The sequence below is a fragment of the Callionymus lyra genome, chromosome 9 (genome assembly GCF_982586985.1).
Source record: "Callionymus lyra chromosome 9, fCalLyr1.hap1.1, whole genome shotgun sequence".
Lineage (NCBI taxonomy): Eukaryota > Metazoa > Chordata > Actinopteri > Syngnathiformes > Callionymidae > Callionymus > Callionymus lyra.
Window position 1 is genome coordinate 24297632 of NC_141826.1, and position 19142 is coordinate 24316773.

Below are 19142 nucleotides of genomic sequence, written 5' to 3' on the forward strand. Positions count from 1 at the left end.
TCTGAATAATGTCTCGTAAAATATGCTTTATTTTAATGGGTTTAAAATTTAAAAAATAGAATACGTTTTTTGTTCTCCCAAGCTTATTCAAAAAACTATACCCCTTTATAGTTTCTCAAATATTAAACAATGAATCCGTGGATGAAAAACAAATTTGCCTACCTCTTTTTTGAAATAAACTATAGTTAGAAGATGATAAATGATGTTTAAAGTAATGGAAAAAGAAAGAAATACAATAAAACGAAGATACGAGTTCATTTCATCTGTATTACTGTGTATTTAAAAAGAAGTACATAACAAACCACGATGATGAGACTTTCAGCACCAAGGACAGCGAAAATAACTTTGAATGTGACTTGATCTTTCATGTTCACACGTTTACAGTCACTCGTAGCAATTGATACCTTATAATTTCTACAAAAAGCCAACACAAATTTTTAAATAAAGCAATATTATCTTTGTTCACTTATCTGAAATAGTTATACAATTATGTTGATATTCCCTACTGTATCCGAAGAGGAAACCGAGTCTGACAATAATTATTAACAAAACGGTTTTTATCTAATAATGAATCACCAAACTAAGGACTCAGTGTAAGCATGATGTGGTTTGAAGATAAATATAAATACAACACATTTTTTCATCAACATTAGAAAAAAATATATGTAAATAAAATAACGAAACAAAAATACTCTTAATCGACCAGAACTTATAGATACGTGAGCAATTCACGAATTTTTCTAACGTTTGCGGATTTATCCTAAAGTAGGTCAACATGTACGGGACCACGTTTTAGACATAGGGAAAAACTATTCCGAGAAACACTTACACATCGTCGGGCGCAAATCAACCTGTTGTTTTTCAGTAACGTGATATGGGCCTTTTGCGATTGTAGAGAACACTCGGTACTCGATTATTTGGGTCTGTTGAAATAGTGATAGCGAGGCTGGCTTTGAGGAAGTAAACAATTCTTGCTGAAACATGCGTTGCTGCTCACCTAAAGGAGTTATAGATAGCTAGTAAGCGTGACGTCACCGCAGCAGGCTTCATTATTTGGAGCACGACAGTGACTGATCACGATCATTTGCAAACATTTAAACTGAGACATAGTTCTCCCAATCATTCACACTTTTTTTTTGTGATCCTGTACAAATATTGTTTTTAAATAATGTATGAAAAATGTTCATCAGTTTCAATCACTAAAAAAAAAAAATCAAATAAAGTACATGTGCGCATAAAACCAGAGGGATCAATAAAGTTTATCTAACCTAATCTTATCTAAAACAATCAGAGCAATGCAAAGAAAGGTCTAAACTTTCCATGGTACTATACTATTGCGTAATATTTAATTTTATTTCATTATAATATATTATGTTACGTTATAATATATTAAACCATATTATAATTTACTATGTTAAAATAACTTGCACACAAGTATGCTATAGTATTGGTGAGAGTATGCTTTCTGGCAAACATATTTATATCCTGAAATTAACTAAACTATCAGTAACTAATGTAGATAAATATGGATTTAATTGTGTTACCATGTAAAGAAATAGCACGCAAAAAGCAAATACATAAATGACTGAAATTATTGCACTCGTTTGATTTTACTCACCAAAGTTGACATCTGAGAGAAGTTTCCTGACATTTGTTTCTCCACTCGTGGATCATCAGCGTCAGCTCCATCCACACTCACTAGACTGTCACTCATGGGTGGCATGAACTTCATATCACTCTTTCTGGAGTCAGTGGTCCTGCACACCTCGTAGTTGTACACATGTTGGAGAGTCCCTGTCCCCAAAGTGTCTGAGTAACGTGGTGGATAATATGGAATCACAGGGAGGTTGGAGTGATACATGACACGAGACTGTCTCCATCTGTAGATCTTCACTGATATAATGACCACTAAACACGTGATGAAGAGGAAGGAAACTACAGCCAAAGCCAACACTAAGTAAAAAGTCAGGTTGTCGTTGTACTCCTTGTCCTGTGTAAAGTCAGTGAACTCTGACATGACTTCTGGGAAGCTGTCCGCCACCGCCACGTTAACAATGACTGTAGCTGAACGAGAGGGCTGTCCGTTGTCCTCCACTGTAACGCTCAGTCTTTGTTTCACAGCATCTTTATCACTGACTTGTCGGATAGTTCTGATCTCTCCGTTCTGTAAGCCCACTTCAAACAGCGGCCTGTCTGTGGCTCTCTGCAGTTTATAGGAGAGCCAGGCGTTCTGTCCAGAGTCCACATCAACAGCCACCACTTTAGTCACCAGATAGCCCACATCTGCTGAGCGAGGCACCATTTCAGCCAACAGAGAGCCGCCGGTCTGGACCGGATACAGGACCTGAGGAGGGTTATCGTTCTGGTCCTGGATCAGTATTTTGACTGAGACCACAGAACTCAGAGGAGGAGATCCAGCATCTCGAGCTGTTATATTGAATTCAAACCACTTGATCTGCTCGTAGTCAAACGACCTCACTGCCTGAACAACACCGTTCTCCGAGTTGACTGACACCAGTGAAGACACTGCTACACCATTAACTTCTTTCTCCTCTAAGAAATAAGAGACTCGAGAGTTCTGGCCCCAGTCTGAGTCACTAGCACTGAGAGTGAACACAGAGAATCCTGGAGAGTTGTTCTCAGGAACCATCTTACTGTATTCTGACTGATCAAATTTAGGAGGACAGTCGTTGACGTCTGACACTTTCACGTTGATGCGTTTGTGGCTGGACAGAGGTGGAGAGCCTTGGTCAGAGACGGTGATGGTCAGATTATACTCAGAAATACTTTCTCTGTCTAAGAAGTCTTCAGTCACTATGGTGTAATAGCCTGACAATGAAGACTCGATTTTAAAAGGTACGTCAGAGTTTATTGAACATTTAACTTTTCCATTTACATCAGAGTCTTCATCTTCGACATTAAAAACAGCTAAAGTTGTTCCTGGAGGAGAATCTTCCGGAATAGTGTTTGACAGTGACATCATCTGTATTGTAGGGATGTTGTCATTCTCATCTATTATTTGAATTATAACTTCACAGGTATCAGTTTGTCCTCCATGATCACGAGCCTGAACATTAAATTGATACGTTTTGGATTTTTCATAATCCAAGTTACCACTTACTTTAATTTCCCCTGTTTTAACATTAATTTCAAAAAGATTCTTTACATCTTTTGCTAAACGAGGGGTCGAATATGTGACGTCACCATATTGTCCTGAATCTGCGTCATGAGCATGAACAGTTGTTACCAGCGTCCCTGCAGGAGAATTTTCTCTTACATCTGCTTTATAAACACTTTGGCTGCACACTGGTGCATTATCATTAGCATCTAACACAGTGATGTGAATACGCACCGTCCCTGATCTGTGAGGCTCACCACCGTCTGAAGCGACCAGTACCAGCGTGTGACTCTCCTCTTTCTCTCGGTCTAACGGCTTCTGTAAAATGATTTCAATTAATTTTCTTCTATCAGCCTGGTTTTTAATTTCCAATTTAAAATGATCTGTAGGTTTAAGAGTGTATTTTTGAATATCGTTGATGCCAACATCCGGGTCATCTGCGCTCTCTAAAGAGAACCTGGATCCTGACGCGACACTTTCAACTATTTCCAAATTAATTTCATTGTGCGGAAACGTCGGACTGTTATCATTGATGTCAATAATCTCCACTGTGACTCGATGAAGCTGAATCGGATTTTCTAAAATCACATCGAAGCTGAAGCTGCAGGGCGTCGTCTTTCCACAAAGCTCTTCTCGGTCGACTCGCTCTTTAATAACAAGCGTGCCTTTGTCTCGGTTTAAATCTACATACTGTCTTCCTCCCTTCATGATAATTCGAGCTTTACCTGACACGAGCCTAGTAACATCCAAACCCAGATCTTTAGCGATATTTCCAACAAAAGATCCCTCGGCCTGCTCCTCTGGTATTGAGTAGCGAGCCTGTCCAGTCACCGAGCGCAGCTCCGCAAGACAAAGAATAAAAACCAGGACTCTCCATCGTCCTCTGTGATCCGTTATCCTCATTGTTAATCCAGAAACTCTTGCGCTTATAATCCTTTCAAACGAGTATTGGATCCAATTTAGTTAAAAAAGAAACGGAGAAAAATGTTGTGTTGCTGTAAACACGGTGATGTAGAAATGTCGACCCGTCACTTCGTCGTCTTTCTCAGCAGTGAAGCAGAAAGAGGAATTCAATGGAGGAATAATGCGAGGACAGTTGGACTGCAATTCATATATGAACCAATAGCGGCGCTCAGAGTCCACATTGCTGTAGTGCAATGGTAGCTATTTATACACAAACGTAAAAAGCAATTTTTTTTACCATAAAAATACTGTCCAAATAATTTCTCGTCAAAAATAGTATAATATAATACATTATGAATTCAAAACATTGAATAGGTGTTGCATTCTCACAAGCTTATTTAAAAAATATATCACTTTATAATTTCGCAAATATAAAACTATAAATCCGCGGATACAAAAAAACAACAACTTTCCCCTCCCACACTCATTTTTCAAATAAAACTACATTTATAAGATCCAAAATCATGTTAGAAAAAATGGAAAAAAGAAAAGTAAATATAATAAAACGGAGAAAGCTATTAATGTCATCTCTATTACTGTGTAAATTAAAAAAGTACATAACTAAACACGATGACGGTACTTTCAGCACCAAGGACAGCGATACAATAATCTTCATTATCTTCTGAAAATGATAGATCAAGTCACATTCAGTCACTCGTAACAATTGATACCCTATAATTTCCAGAAAAAGCCAAGGCAAGTTCTTAAATAAAACAGTAATATCTCTGTTCTCTTATCTGAAATAGCTATACAAATATGTTGATATTTCCTACTGCATCAGAAGAGGAAACCGAAGCTGACAATTATTAACAAAACGGTTTTCATCTAATAATACATGATTAAAATAAGGACTCAATGTAAGCATGATGGGGTTTGAAGATACATTTAAATACAACAAATTTTTTTATCAACATTAGAAAAAAATATATAAATAAAATGACCAAACAAAAATACTATTATTCGACCAGCTAGATACGTGAGCAATTCACAAATTTGTATAACATTTGCGGATTTATGCTAAAGTAGGTCAACATGTACGGAGCCACGTTTTAGACATGGAGAAAAATGATTCCAAGAAACCCTTACACATCGTCGGGCGCAAATCAATCTGTTGTTTTTCAGCAACGTGACATGGGCTTTTTCTGATTGTGAGGAAAACTCGGTACTTGATTATTGGGGTCTGTTGAAGGAGTGATAGCGTGGCTGGATTTGAGGAAGTAAAAAGTTCTTACTGAAAAATGTGTTGCTGCTCACCTAAAGAAGTTATAGATAGCTAGTAAGCGTGACGTCACCGCAGCAGGCTTCATTATTTGGAGACACGACAGTGACTGATCACGATCATTTGCAAACATTTAAACTAAAGCATAATTCTCCCAATCATTCACACATGTATTTGTTTGCCATCCTTTACAATTATTGTGATTAAAAATTTTCATCAGTTTGAATCACCAAAAGTACATTAAATAAACTACATGTCAGCATAAAAGCAGAGGGAATGATGAAGTTTATCTAAAATAATCTAATTTAAAACAATCAGAGCAATGCAAATGAAGGTTTAAACTTTTTATGGTACTATAATATTGCACTTCATTAGATTATAATATATTATGTTACATTGTAATATGTTAAACCACATTATATTTTACTATGTTAAAATAACTTCCGAAAAATTATGCCATAGTATTAGTGAGAGTATGCTTTCAGGCAAACATATTTATATCCTGAAATTAACTAAACTATCAGTAACTAATATAGATGAATATGGATATAATTGTGTTACCATGTAAAGAAATAGCACGCAAATATTAAATACATGAATTACTGAAATGATTGCACTCGTTTGATTTTACTCACCAAAGTTGACATCTGAGAGAAGTTTCCTGACATTTGTTTCTCCACTCGTGGATCATCAGCGTCAGCTCCATCCACACTCACTAGACTGTCACTCATGGGTGGCATGAACTTCATATCACTCTTTCTGGAGTCAGTGGTCCTGCACACCTCGTAGTTGTACACATGTTGGAGAGTCCCTGTCCCCAAAGTGTCTGAGTAACGTGGTGGATAATATGGAATCACAGGGAGGTTGGAGTGAAACATGACACGAGACTGTCTCCATCTGTAGATCTTCACTGATATAATGACCACTAAACACGTGATGAAGAGGAAGGAAACTACAGCCAAAGCCAACACTAAGTAAAAAGTCAGGTTGTCATTGTACTCCTTGTCCTGTGTGAAGTCTGTGAACTCTGACATGACTTCTGGGAAGCTGTCCGCCACCACCACGTTAACAATGACTGTAGCTGAACGAGAGGGCTGTCCGTTGTCCTCCACTGTAACGCTCAGTCTTTGTTTCACAGCATCTTTATCGCTGACTTGTCGGATAGTTCTGATCTCTCCATTCTGTAAGCCCACTTCAAACAGCGGTCTCTCTGTGGCTCTCTGCAGTTTATAGGAGAGCCAGGCGTTCTGTCCAGAGTCCACATCCACAGCCACCACCTTTGTCACCAGATAGCCCACATCTGCTGAGCGAGGCACCATTTCAGCCACCAGAGAGCCGCCGGTCTGGACCGGATACAGGACCTGAGGAGGGTTGTCGTTCTGGTCCTGGATCAGTATTTTGACTGAGACCACAGAACTCAGAGGAGGAGATCCAGCATCTCGAGCTGTTATATTGAATTCAAACCACTTGATCTGCTCGTAGTCAAACGTCCTCACTGCCTGAACAACACCGTTCTCCGAGTTGACTGACACCAGTGAAGACACTGCTACACCATTAACTTCTTTCTCCTCTAAGAAATAAGAGACTCGAGAGTTCTGGCCCCAGTCTGAGTCACTAGCACTGAGAGTGAACACAGAGAATCCTGGGGAGTTGTTCTCTGGAACCATCTTGCTGTATTCTGACTGATCAAATTTAGGAGGACAGTCGTTGACGTCTGACACTTTCACGTTGATGTGTTTGTGGCTGGACAGAGGTGGAGAGCCTTGGTCAGAGACGGTGATGGTCAGATTATACTCAGAAATACTTTCTCTGTCTAAGAAGTCTTCAGTCACTATGGTGTAATAGCCTGATAATGAAGACTCGATTTTAAAAGGTACGTCAGAGTTTAATGAACATTTAACTTTTCCATTTACATCAGAGTCTTCATCTTCGACATTAAAAACAGCTAAAGTTGTTCCTGGAGGAGAATCTTCTGGAATTGTATTTGACAGTGACATCATCTGTATAGTAGGGAGATTGTCATTCTCATCTATTATTTGAATTATAACTTTACATGTACCTGTGTGTCCTCCATTATCACGAGACTGAACATTAAATTGATAGGATTTTGATTTTTCATAATCCAAGTTACCACTAACTGCAACTTCCCCTGATTTAACATTTATTTCAAAAAGATTCTTTGCATCTTTGGCCATATGAGGAATTGAATAAGTGACGTCACCGTTCAGTCCCGAATCTGCGTCGTTAGCATGAACAGTCGTTACAAGAGTCCCTAAACGAGAATTTTCTCTCACATCAGCTTTGTAAACACTTTGGCTGCACACTGGTGCATTATCATTAGCATCTAACACAGTGATGTGAATACGCACCGTCCCTGATCTGTGAGGCTCACCACCGTCTGAAGCGACCAGTACCAGCGTGTGACTCTCCTCTTTCTCTCGGTCTAACGGTTTCTGTAAAACCATTTCAATAACTTTTCCTCCGTCTGGCTGATTAAGAATTTCTAATTTAAAATTATCTGTAGGTTTAAGGGTGTATTTCTGAATATCATTAATTCCAACATCCGGGTCATCTGCGCTCTCAAAAGAGAACCTGGATCCTGACGAAACACTTTCAAGGATTTCCAAATTAATTTCTCTTTTAGTAAACGTTGGACTATTATCATTGATATCAATAATTTCAACAGTGACTCGATGAAGCTGAATCGGATTTTCTAAAATCACATCGAAGCTGAAGCTGCAGGGCGTCGTCTTTCCACAAAGCTCTTCTCGGTCGACTCGCTCTTTAATAACAAGCGTGCCCTTGTCTCGGTTTAAATCTACATACTGTCTTCCTCCCTTCATTATAATTCGAGCTTTACCTGACACGAGCCTCGTCACATCCAAACCCAGATCTTTAGCGATATTTCCAACAAAAGATCCCTCGGCCTGCTCCTCTGGTATTGAGTAGCGAGCCTGTCCAGTCACCGAGCGCAGCTCCGCAAGACAAAGAATGAAAACCAGGACTCTCCATCGTCCTCTGTGAGCCGTTATCCTCATCATAAATCCAGAAACTCTTGGTCTTATAATCCGTCCAATCGTGTATAATATCCAATAATATGAAAAAGGAAAGGTGGAAAGTATAGTGTTGCTGAAAACACGGTGATGTAGAAATGTCGACCCGTCACTTCGTCGTCTTTCTCAGCAGTGAAGCAGAAAGAGGAATTAAATGGAGGAATAATGCGAGGACAGTTAGACTGCAATTCATATATGAACCAATAGCGGCGCTCAGAGTCCACATTGCTGTAGTGCAATGGTAGATATTTATTCACAAACGTAAGAAAACTATATATTTTTTGGACGATAGAATTATTGTCTGAATATTTCTCGTCAAATATTGTATAATTTAATACATTTTAAATTTAAAACATTGAATAAGTTTTTCATTTTCGCAAGCTTATTTTTAAAATTATAGCACTTTATATATTCTCAAATATAAATCCGCGGATAAAAAACAACTCGCCCCTGCCCACCTCATTTTGCAAAAAAAACATTGTTAAAAGATCCAAAATAATGAATGAAAAAATTTAAAAAAATAAAAGTAAATACAATAAACGGAGAAAGCTATAAACGTCACCTCTGTTACTGTGTAAATTTAAAAAGTACATAACTAAACACGATGACGGTACTTTCAGCACCAAGGACAGCGATAAAATAATCTTTATAAACTTCTGAACATGATGGATCAAGTCACATTCAGTCACTCGTAACAGTTGATACCATATCATTTCCACAAAAAGCCAAGGCAAGTTTTTGAATAAAGCAATATTATCTGTGTTCACTTATCTGAAATAGTTATAAAACTATGTTGATATTTCCTACTGCATCCGAAGAGGAAACTGATGCTGACAATAATTATTAACAAAACTGTTTTCATCTAATAATGAATCATCAAAATAAGGACTCAGTGTAAGCATGATGGGGTTTGAAGATAAATATAAATAAAACACTTTTTTTTATCAACATTAGAAACAAATATATAAATAAAATGACCAAACAAAAATAGTATTATTTGACCAAAACTTCTAGATACGCGAGTAATTTACGATTTTTTTTTAACCTTTGCGGATTTATCCTAAAGTAGGTCAACATGTACGGGACCACGTTTTAGACATGGAGAAAAATGATTCCGAGAAACCTTTACACATCGTCGGGCGCAAATCAACCTGTTGTTTTTCAGTTACTTGATATGTGCCTTGTGTGATTGTAGCGAACACTCGGTACTCGATTATTTGGGTCTGTTGAAGGAGTGATAGCGTGGATGGCTTTGAGGAAGTAAACAGTTCTTGCTGAAACATGCGTTGCTGCTCACCTAAAGGAGTTATAGATAGCTAGTAAGCGTGACGTCACCGCAGCAGGCTTCATTATTTGGAGACACGACAGTGACTGATCACGATCATTTGCAAACATTTAAACTAAAACATAGTTCTCCCAATCATTCACACATGTATTATTTGCGATCCTGTAAAAATATTGTGTTTAAATAATGTATGAAAAATGTTCATCAGTTTGAATCACTCATTTTTTTTTTTTATTAATTACATGTGCGCATAAAACCAGAGGGATCCATAAAGTTGATCTATCCTAATCTAAAACAATCAGAGCAGGCAATGCAAAGAAAGGTTAAAACTTTTCATGGGACTATAAAATGTTGTAATATTAAACTACATTTCATTATAATATATTATATTACGTTATAATATCTTAAACATTGTTATATTTTACTATGTTAAAATATAGTTGCATAAAATTATTCTATAGTATTGGTGAGAGTATGCTTTCTGGCAAACATATTTATATTCTGAAATTAACTAAACTATCAGCAACTAATGTATATAAATATGGATATAATTGTGTTACCATGTAAAGAAATAGCACGCAAAAAGTAAATACATAAATTACTGAAATGATTGCACTCATTTGATTTTACTCACCAAAGTTGACATCTGAGAGAAGTTTCCTGACATTTGTTTCTCCACTCGTGGATCATCAGCGTCAACTCCATCCACACTGACTAGACTGTCACTCATGGGTGGCATGAACTTCATATCACTCTTTCTGGAGTCAGTGGTCCTGCACACCTCGTAGTTGTACACATGCTGGAGAGTCCCTGTCCCCAAAGTGTCTGAGTAACGTGGTGGATAATATGGAATCACAGGGAGGTTGGAGTGATACATGACACGAGACTGTCTCCATCTGTAGATCTTCACTGATATAATGACCACTAAACACGTGATGAAGAGGAAGGAAACTACAGCCAAAGCCAACACTAAGTAAAAAGTCAGGTTGTCGTTGTACTCCTTGTCCTGTGTAAAGTCAGTGAACTCTGACATGACTTCTGGGAAGCTGTCCGCCACCACCACGTTAACAATGACTGTAGCTGAACGAGAGGGCTGTCCGTTGTCCTCCACTGTAACGCTCAGTCTTTGTTTCACAGCATCTTTATCGCTGACTTGTCGGATAGTTCTGATCTCTCCGTTCTGTAAGCCCACTTCAAACAGCGGCCTGTCTGTAGCTCTCTGCAGTTTATAGGAGAGCCAGGCGTTCTGTCCAGAGTCCACATCAACAGCCACCACTTTAGTCACCAGATAGCCCACATCTGCTGAGCGAGGCACCATCTCAGCCACCAGAGAGCTGCCGGTCTGGACCGGATACAGGACCTGAGGAGGGTTGTCGTTCAGGTCCTGGATCAGTATTTTGACTGAGACCACAGAACTCAGAGGAGGAGATCCAGCATCTCGAGCTGTTATGTTGAATTCAAACCACTTGATCTGCTCGTAGTCAAAAGACCTCACTGCCTGAACAACACCGTTCTCTGAGTTGACTGAGACCAGTGAAGACACTGCTACACCATTAACTTCCATTTCCTCTAAGAAATAAGAGACTCGAGAGTTCTGGCCCCAGTCTGAGTCACTAGCACTGAGAGTGAACACTGAGAATCCTGGAGAGTTGTTCTCTGGAACCATCTTACTGTATTCTGACTGATCAAATTTAGGAGGACAGTCATTGACGTCTGACATTTTCACATTGATGTGTTTGTGGCTGGACAGAGGTGGAGAGCCTTGGTCAGAGACGGTGATGGTCAGATTATACTCAGAAATACTTTCTCTGTCTAAGAAGTCTTCGGTCACTATGGTGTAATAGCCTGATAATGACGACTCAATTTTAAAAGGTACATCAGAGTTTATTGAACATTTAACTTTACCATTTACATCAGAGTCTTCATCTTCCACGTTAAAAACAGCTACAGTTGTTCCTGGAGGAGAATCTTCTGGAATTGTGTTTGACAGTGACATCATTTGTATCGTAGGGACGTTATCATTCTCATCTATTATTTGAATTATTACTTTACATGTATCCGTGTGTCCCACATGATCACGAGACTGAACATTTAATTGATACGTTTTAGATTTTTCATAGTCCAAGTTACCACCTACTTTAATCTCTCCAGATTTAACATTTATTTCAAAAAGATTCTTTGCATCTTTGGCTACATGAGGAATGGAATACGTGACGTCACCATTCACGCCTGAATCTGCGTCATGCGCATGAACAGTTGTTACCAGCGTTCCTGCTGGAGAATTTTCTCTTACATCTGCTTTATAAACACTTTGGCTGCACACTGGTGCATTATCATTAGCATCTAACACAGTGATGTGAATACGCACCGTCCCTGATCTGTGAGGCTCACCACCGTCTGAAGCAACCAGCACCAGCGTGTGACTCTCCTCTTTCTCTCGGTCTAACGGCTTCTGTAAAAGCATTTCAATGAATTTTCCTCCGTCTGGTTGATTTTTAATCTCCAATTGAAAGTTATCTGCAGGTTTGAGAGTGTATTTCTGAATATCATTGATGCCAACATCCGGGTCATCTGCGCTCTCCAAAGAGAACCTGGATCCTGACGCAAGACTTTCAAGTATTTCCAAATTAATTTCCCGCTTTGTAAACGTCGGACTGTTATCATTAATGTCAATAATCTCTACTGTGACTCGATGAAGCTGAATCGGATTTTCTAAAATCACATCGAAGCTGAAGCTGCAGGGCGTCGTCTTTCCACAAAGCTCTTCTCGATCGACTCGCTCTTTAATAACAAGCGTGCCTTTGTCTCGGTTTAAATCTACATACTGTCTTCCTCCCTTCATTATTATTCGAGCTTTACCTGACACGAGCCTAGCCACATCCAAACCCAGATCTTTAGCTATATTTCCAACAAAAGATCCCTCGGCCTGCTCCTCCGGTATTGAGTAGCGAGCCTGTCCAGTCACCGAGCGCAGCTCCGCAAGACAAAGAATGAAAACCAGGACTCTCCATCGTCCTCTGTGAGCCGTTATCCTCATCATAAATCCAGAAACGTTTGCGTTTATAATCCGTTCAATCGTGTATTATATCCAATAATATGAAAAAGGAAAGGTGGAAAATATAGTGTGCGGAAAACACGGTGATGTAGAAATGTCGACCCGTCTCGTCGTCGTCTTTCTCAGCAGTGAAGCAGAAAGAGGAATTAAATGGAGGAATAATGCGAGGACAGTAGGACTGCATTCATATATGAACCAATAGCGGCGCTCAGAGTCCAGATTGCTGTAGTGCAATGGTAGATATTTATTCTCAAAAGCAAAAAAATTGATATTTTTTTTACGATAAAAATATTGTCTGAATAATTTCTCGTCAAATATTGTACAATTTAATACATTTTAAATTCAAAACATTGAATACCTTTTTCATTGTCACAAGCTTATTTAAAAAAACATATCACTTTATCATTTCTTAAATATAAATCTATAAATCCGTGGAAAAAAAACAACAACTCCCTCCTGCCCCCCTCATTTTTCAAATAAACTAATGTTACAAGATCGAAAATCATGTTAGAAAAAAAGGAAAGTAAATACAATAAAACGAAGAACGCTTTCAATGTCATCTGTATTACTGTGTAATTTTAAAAAGTACAAAACGAAACACGATGATGGGACTTTCAGTACCAAGGACAGCGACAACATAATCTTTGTAAACGTGTGAACATGACAGATACAGTCATATCTAGTCATTCGTAGCAATTTAAACTGTATAATTTCCACACTAAAAAAGCACGTTTTTAAGTGAAGCAACATTATTTTTGTTGCTTTATCTGAAATAGTTATAAGTAAGAAAGTAGGTAAGTAAGTAGTGGTTAGTTATAAAAATATGTTGATGTTCCCTACAGCATCAGTAGAGGAAACCGAAGCTGACAATAATAACCAACCAAACGGTTTTCATCTAAAAATGATGAATCAAAATAAGGACTCAATGTAAGCATGATGGGGTTTAAAGGTAAATATAAATACAAAACATTTTTATCAACATTAGAAAAACAATATATAATTAAAATGACCAAACAAAAATACTATTATTCGACAAAAACTTGTAGATACATGAACAATTCACACATTTTTCGAATGATTGAGGAATTATCCTAAAGTAGCCATGTTTCAGACATAGAGAAAAAAATATCCCAGAGAACCAGTTACACATCATCGCTCGGAAGGCCACCTTTTATTTTTCAGTAACGTGACAAGGGTCTTTTGTGATTGTAGGAAACACTCGGTAATTTGGGTCAACTGGAAGCGTCATAGCGGGGCTGGCTTCAAGGAAGTACACGGTTGTGGCTGAAACAACTATTAACAAAACGGTCTTCATCTAATAATAAATCATTAAAATAAGGACTCAATGTAAGCATGATTGGGTTTGAAGATACATTTAAATACAACACATTTTTTCATCAACATTAGAAAAAAATATATAAATAAAATGACCAAACAAAAATACTATTATTCGACCAGAACACCTCGATACGTGAGCAATTCACGAATTTGTCTAACGTTTGCGGATTTATCCTAAAGTAGGTCAACATGTACGGAGCCATGTTTTAGACATGGAGAAAAATGATGCCGAGAAACCCTTGCACATCGTCGGGCGCAAATCAATCTGTTGTTTTTCAGCAACGTGACATGGGCTTTTTGTGATTGTAGCGAACACTCGGTACTCGATTATTGGGGTCTGTTGAAGGAGTGATAGCGTGGCTGGATTTGAGGAAGTAAACAGTTCTTGCTGAAACATGCGTTGCTGCTCATCTAAAGGAGTTATAGATAGCTAGTAAGCGTGACGTCACCGCAGCAGGCTTCATTATTTGGAGACACGACAGTGACTGATCACGATCATTTGCAAACATTTAAACTAAAACATAATTCTCCCAATCAGTCACACATTTATTTGCTTGCCATCCTTTACAATTATTGTGATTAAAAAATGTATGAAAAATGTTCATCAGTTTGAATCACTAAAAGTACATTAAATAAACTACATGTGCGGAGAAAAGCAGAGGGATTGATAAAGTTTATCTAAAATAATCTAATTTAAAACAATCAGAGCAATGCAAATGAAGTTTTAAACTTCTTATGGTACTATAATATTGCGTAATATTGCACTTCATTAGATTATAATATATTATGTTACATTGTAATATGTTAAACCACATTATATTTTACTATGTTAAAATAACTTCCAAAAAATGATGCTATAGTATTAGTGAGAGTATGCTTTCAGGCAAACATATTTATATCCTGAAATTAACTAAACAATCAGTAACTAATGTAGATAAATACAGATATAATTGTGTTACCATGTAAAGAAATAGCACGCAAAAAGTAAATACATAAATTACTGAAATGATTGCACTCGTTTGATTTTACTCACCAAAGTTGACATCTGAGAGAAGTTTCCTGACATTTGTCTCTCCACTCGTGGATCATCAGCGTCAGCTCCATCCACACTCACTAGACTGTCACTCATGGGTGGCATGAACTTCATATCACTCTTTCTGGAGTCAGTGGTCCTGCACACCTCGTAGTTGTACACATGTTGGAGAGTCCCTGTCCCCAAAGTGTCTGAGTAACGTGGTGGATAATATGGAATCACAGGGAGGTTGGAGTGATACATGACACGAGACTGTCTCCATCTGTAGATCTTCACTGATATAATGACCACTAAACACGTGATGAAGAGGAAGGAAACTACAGCCAAAGCCAACACCAAGTAAAAAGTCAGGTTGTCGTTGTACTCCTTGTCCTGTGTGAAGTCAGTGAACTCTGACATGACTTCTGGGAAGCTGTCCGCCACCACCACGTTAACAATGACTGTAGCTGAACGAGAGGGCTGTCCGTTGTCCTCCACTGTAACGCTCAGTCTTTGTTTCACAGCATCTTTATCGCTGACTTGTCGGATAGTTCTGATCTCTCCGTTCTGTAAGCCCACTTCAAACAGCGGCCTGTCTGTGGCTCTCTGCAGTTTATAGGAGAGCCAGGCGTTCTGTCCAGAGTCCACATCAACAGCCACCACCTTTGTCACCAGATAGCCCACATCTGCTGAGCGAGGCACCATCTCAGCCACCAGAGAGCCGCCGGTCTGGACCGGATACAGGACCTGAGGAGGGTTGTCGTTCTGGTCCTGGATCAGTATTTTGACTGAGACCACAGAACTCAGAGGAGGAGATCCAGCATCTCGAGCTGTTATGTTGAATTCAAACAACTTGATCTGCTCGTAGTCAAACGACCTCACTGCCTGAACAACACCGTTCTCCGAGTTGACTGACACCAGTGAAGACACTGCTACACCATTAACTTCTTTTTCCTCTAAGAAATAAGATACTCGAGAGTTCTGGCCCCAGTCTGAGTCACTAGCACTGAGAGTGAACACAGAGAATCCTGGAGAGTTGTTCTCTGGAACCATCTTGCTGTATTCTGACTGATCAAATTTAGGAGGACAGTCGTTGACGTCTGACACTTTCACATTGATGTGTTTGTGGCTGGACAGAGGTGGAGAGCCTTGGTCAGAGACGGTGATGGTCAGATTATACTCAGAAATACTTTCTCTGTCTAAGAAGTCTTCAGTCACTAAGGTGTAATAGCCTGATAATGACGACTCGATTTTAAAAGGTACGTCAGAGTTTATTGAACATTTAACTTTACCATTTACATCAGAGTCTTCATCTTCCACATTAAAAACAGCTACAGTTGTTCCTGGAGGAGAATCTTCTGAAATTGTGTTTGACAGTGACATCATTTGTATTGTAGGGACGTTGTCATTCTCATCCATTATTTGAATTATAATTTTACATGTACTAGCCAGTGCACCCTGATCATGAGCTTGAACATTCACTTGATGAGTCTTGACTTTTTCATAATCAAGTAGTCCTTGGACTTTAATTTCGCCAGTTTTTAAGTCTACGACAAATAACTGATTATTGTCTTTGGTGACATGAGGAAGAGAGTAAGTGACGTCACCATATATACCCGAATCTGCGTCATGAGCATGAACAGTTGTTACCAGCGTCCCTGGTAGAGAATTCTCTCTCACATCAGCTTTATAAACACTTTGGCTGCACACTGGTGCATTATCATTAGCATCTAACACAGTGATGTGAATACGCACCGTCCCTGATCTGTGAGGCTCACCACCGTCTGAAGCGACCAGCACCAGCGATTGACTCTCCTCTTTCTCTCGGTCTAAAGGAGTCTGTAAAACCATTTCAATAAATGATCCTCCGTCTTGTTGATTTTGAACTTCTAATTTAAAATCACTAGAAGGTTTAAGAGTGTATTTCTGAATATTATTCACGCCCACGTCCGCGTCGTTTGCGCTGAGCAAAGTGAATCGAGTCCCTGACGCAAGACTTTCAAGAATATTTAAATTAATTTCGTTGTTTGGAAACATTGGACTGTTATCATTGATGTCAATAATCTCTACTGTGACTCGATGAAGCTGAATCGGATTTTCTAAAATCACATCGAAGCTGAAGCTGCAGGGCGTCTTCTTTCCACAAAGCTCTTCTCGGTCGACTCGCTCTTTAATAACAAGCGTGCCCTTGTCTCGGTTTAAATCTACATACTGTCTTCCTCCCTTCATGATAATTCGAGCTTTACCTGACACGAGCCTCGTCACATCCAAACCCAGATCTTTAGCGATATTTCCAACAAAAGATCCCTCGGCCTGCTCCTCTGGTATTGAGTAGCGAGCCTGTCCAGTCACCGAGCGCAGCTCCGCAAGACAAAGAATGAAAACCAGGACTCTCCATCGTCCTCTGTGATCCGTCATCCTCATCATAAATCCAGAAATGATTGCGTTGATAATCCTTTCAAACGAGTATTGGATCCAATTTAGTTAAAGGGAAACAGAAAAATGTTGTGTCGCTGAAAATACGGTGAAGTAGAAATGTCGACCCGTCACTTCGTCGTCTTTCACAGCAGTGAAGCAGAAAGAGGAATTAAATGGAGGAATAATGCGAGGACAGTTAGACTGCAATTCATATATGAACCAATAGCGGCGCTCAGAGTCCAGATTGCTGTAGTGCAATAGAAGATATTTCTTCTCAAACTTAAAAAATATATATTTTTTCACGATACAAATATTGTCTAAATGATTTCTCGTCAAATATTTAATATTTAAATATAATTCAAATAAAAAAAATGGAATACGTTTTTTATCCTCACAAGCGTATTTGAAAAATATATCTCTTTATAGTTTCTCAAATGTTAAACCATGAATCTGCGGACAAAAAGAAAAAAATGTTATGACTTCCTCATTTTTAAAATAAACTATTGTAAGATCCAAAATAATATTAAAAAAAAAAAAAGAAAAAACTAAAGCAAATACAACAAAACGAAAAAAGATATTAACGTCATCTGTATTACTGTGTAATTTAAAAAGGTACATAATGGAACGCGATGATGGGACTTTCAGCACCAAGGACAGCGATACAATAATCTTTGTAAACATTTGAACATGATAGATTAAGTCACATTCAATCACTCATAGCCTTCGAAACTGTATCATTTCTACAAGAAGTAAAAGCAAGTTTGTAACCAAAGCAAAATTATTTGTGTTCTATGATTTGAAATAAAAATACATAATAAATGTTGATACTTCCTATACTGCGTCAGAAGAGGAAGACGATGCTGAAGATAATTCTTTAAAAAAAACAAACGGTTTTCATCCAATTATGAATCATACAAATAAGAATTCAGTGTAAGCATGATGGGGTTTTAAGGGAAAAAATACATCTTTTTTTTATCAACTTTAGAAAAATATATATATAATTAAAATTACCAAACAAAAATAATTTTAATCGACCAGAACTTCTAGATAAGTGAGCAATTCCAGGATTTTTCTAAAGTTTGAGGATTCATCCTAATGTAGGTCACCATGTACGGAGCCACGTTTCAGACATAGAGAAAAAAATATGCCGAGAACCCGTTACAGATTATGGCGCGCAAATCCACCTGTTGTTTTTCAGTAACGTGACATGGGCCTTTTGTGATTCTAGCGAACACTCGGTACTCGATTATTGCGGTTTACTGAAAGGGCGATAACCTGGCTGGGTTTCAGGAAGTAAACAGTTTTTGCTGAAACGTGATGTTGCTAAGCTAACGTAGTTACAGATGTCCATCAACCCTGACGTCATCGCAGCAGCGTGCATTATTTGGGGACATGACAGTGTTTGATCACGATAATTTGCAAACAATTCAACCAAAATACGATTTTCAAATCAATCACACATTTAATTGTTTGCGATCCTGTACAACCATAGTGTTGTTGTTTTTTAGGTATGCAAAAATGTTTATTAGTTTGAATCACAAGAACCTGATTAAATAAACTTCATGTGCGCATAAAACATTCAGAGCCATGCAGAGAAAGGTTTAAACTTTTCATGATCTATAATATTACGTAACATTATATTATAGTTCATTACAATATAATATATTACACTTTATTAAAC

The 19142-nt window shown here is 38.3% G+C and overlaps 6 protein-coding genes across 7 annotated transcripts in view; all 6 read right to left on the minus strand.

Moving 5' to 3' along the window:
* Nucleotides 1-19142, minus strand: part of LOC148072337 (protocadherin gamma-C5-like) — a 171318-nt gene that overhangs the window by 110226 nt on the left and 41950 nt on the right. The window lies entirely within an intron of this gene.
* LOC148072349 (protocadherin gamma-A5-like) overlaps nucleotides 1-19142 on the minus strand; it is a 235222-nt gene that overhangs the window by 10188 nt on the left and 205892 nt on the right. The window lies entirely within an intron of this gene.
* On the minus strand, nucleotides 1592-4021 carry LOC148072352 (protocadherin gamma-A7-like). Its single transcript, XM_087799666.1, has 2 exons — nucleotides 3676-4021; nucleotides 1592-2388 (listed from the first exon to the last, which is right to left on the minus strand). The coding sequence occupies exons 1-2, from the start codon at nucleotides 4019-4021 to the stop codon at nucleotides 1592-1594; spliced, it is 1143 nt and encodes a 380-aa protein (XP_087655792.1).
* On the minus strand, nucleotides 5900-8448 carry LOC148072353 (protocadherin beta-15-like). Its single transcript, XM_087799667.1, has 2 exons — nucleotides 7993-8448; nucleotides 5900-6705 (listed from the first exon to the last, which is right to left on the minus strand). Exons 1-2 carry the CDS (start codon nucleotides 8339-8341, stop codon nucleotides 5900-5902), a joined length of 1155 nt encoding a protein of 384 aa, XP_087655793.1. The 5' UTR covers nucleotides 8342-8448.
* LOC148072354 (protocadherin beta-16-like) lies at nucleotides 10255-12713 on the minus strand. The gene has a single exon (XM_087799669.1). The coding sequence runs from the start codon at nucleotides 12676-12678 to the stop codon at nucleotides 10255-10257; it is 2424 nt and encodes an 807-aa protein (XP_087655795.1). The 5' UTR covers nucleotides 12679-12713.
* Nucleotides 14359-17552, minus strand: LOC148072355 (protocadherin gamma-A7-like). Its single transcript, XM_087799670.1, has 3 exons — nucleotides 17122-17552; nucleotides 15146-15834; nucleotides 14359-14442 (listed from the first exon to the last, which is right to left on the minus strand). The coding sequence occupies exons 1-3, from the start codon at nucleotides 17468-17470 to the stop codon at nucleotides 14359-14361; spliced, it is 1122 nt and encodes a 373-aa protein (XP_087655796.1). The 5' UTR covers nucleotides 17471-17552.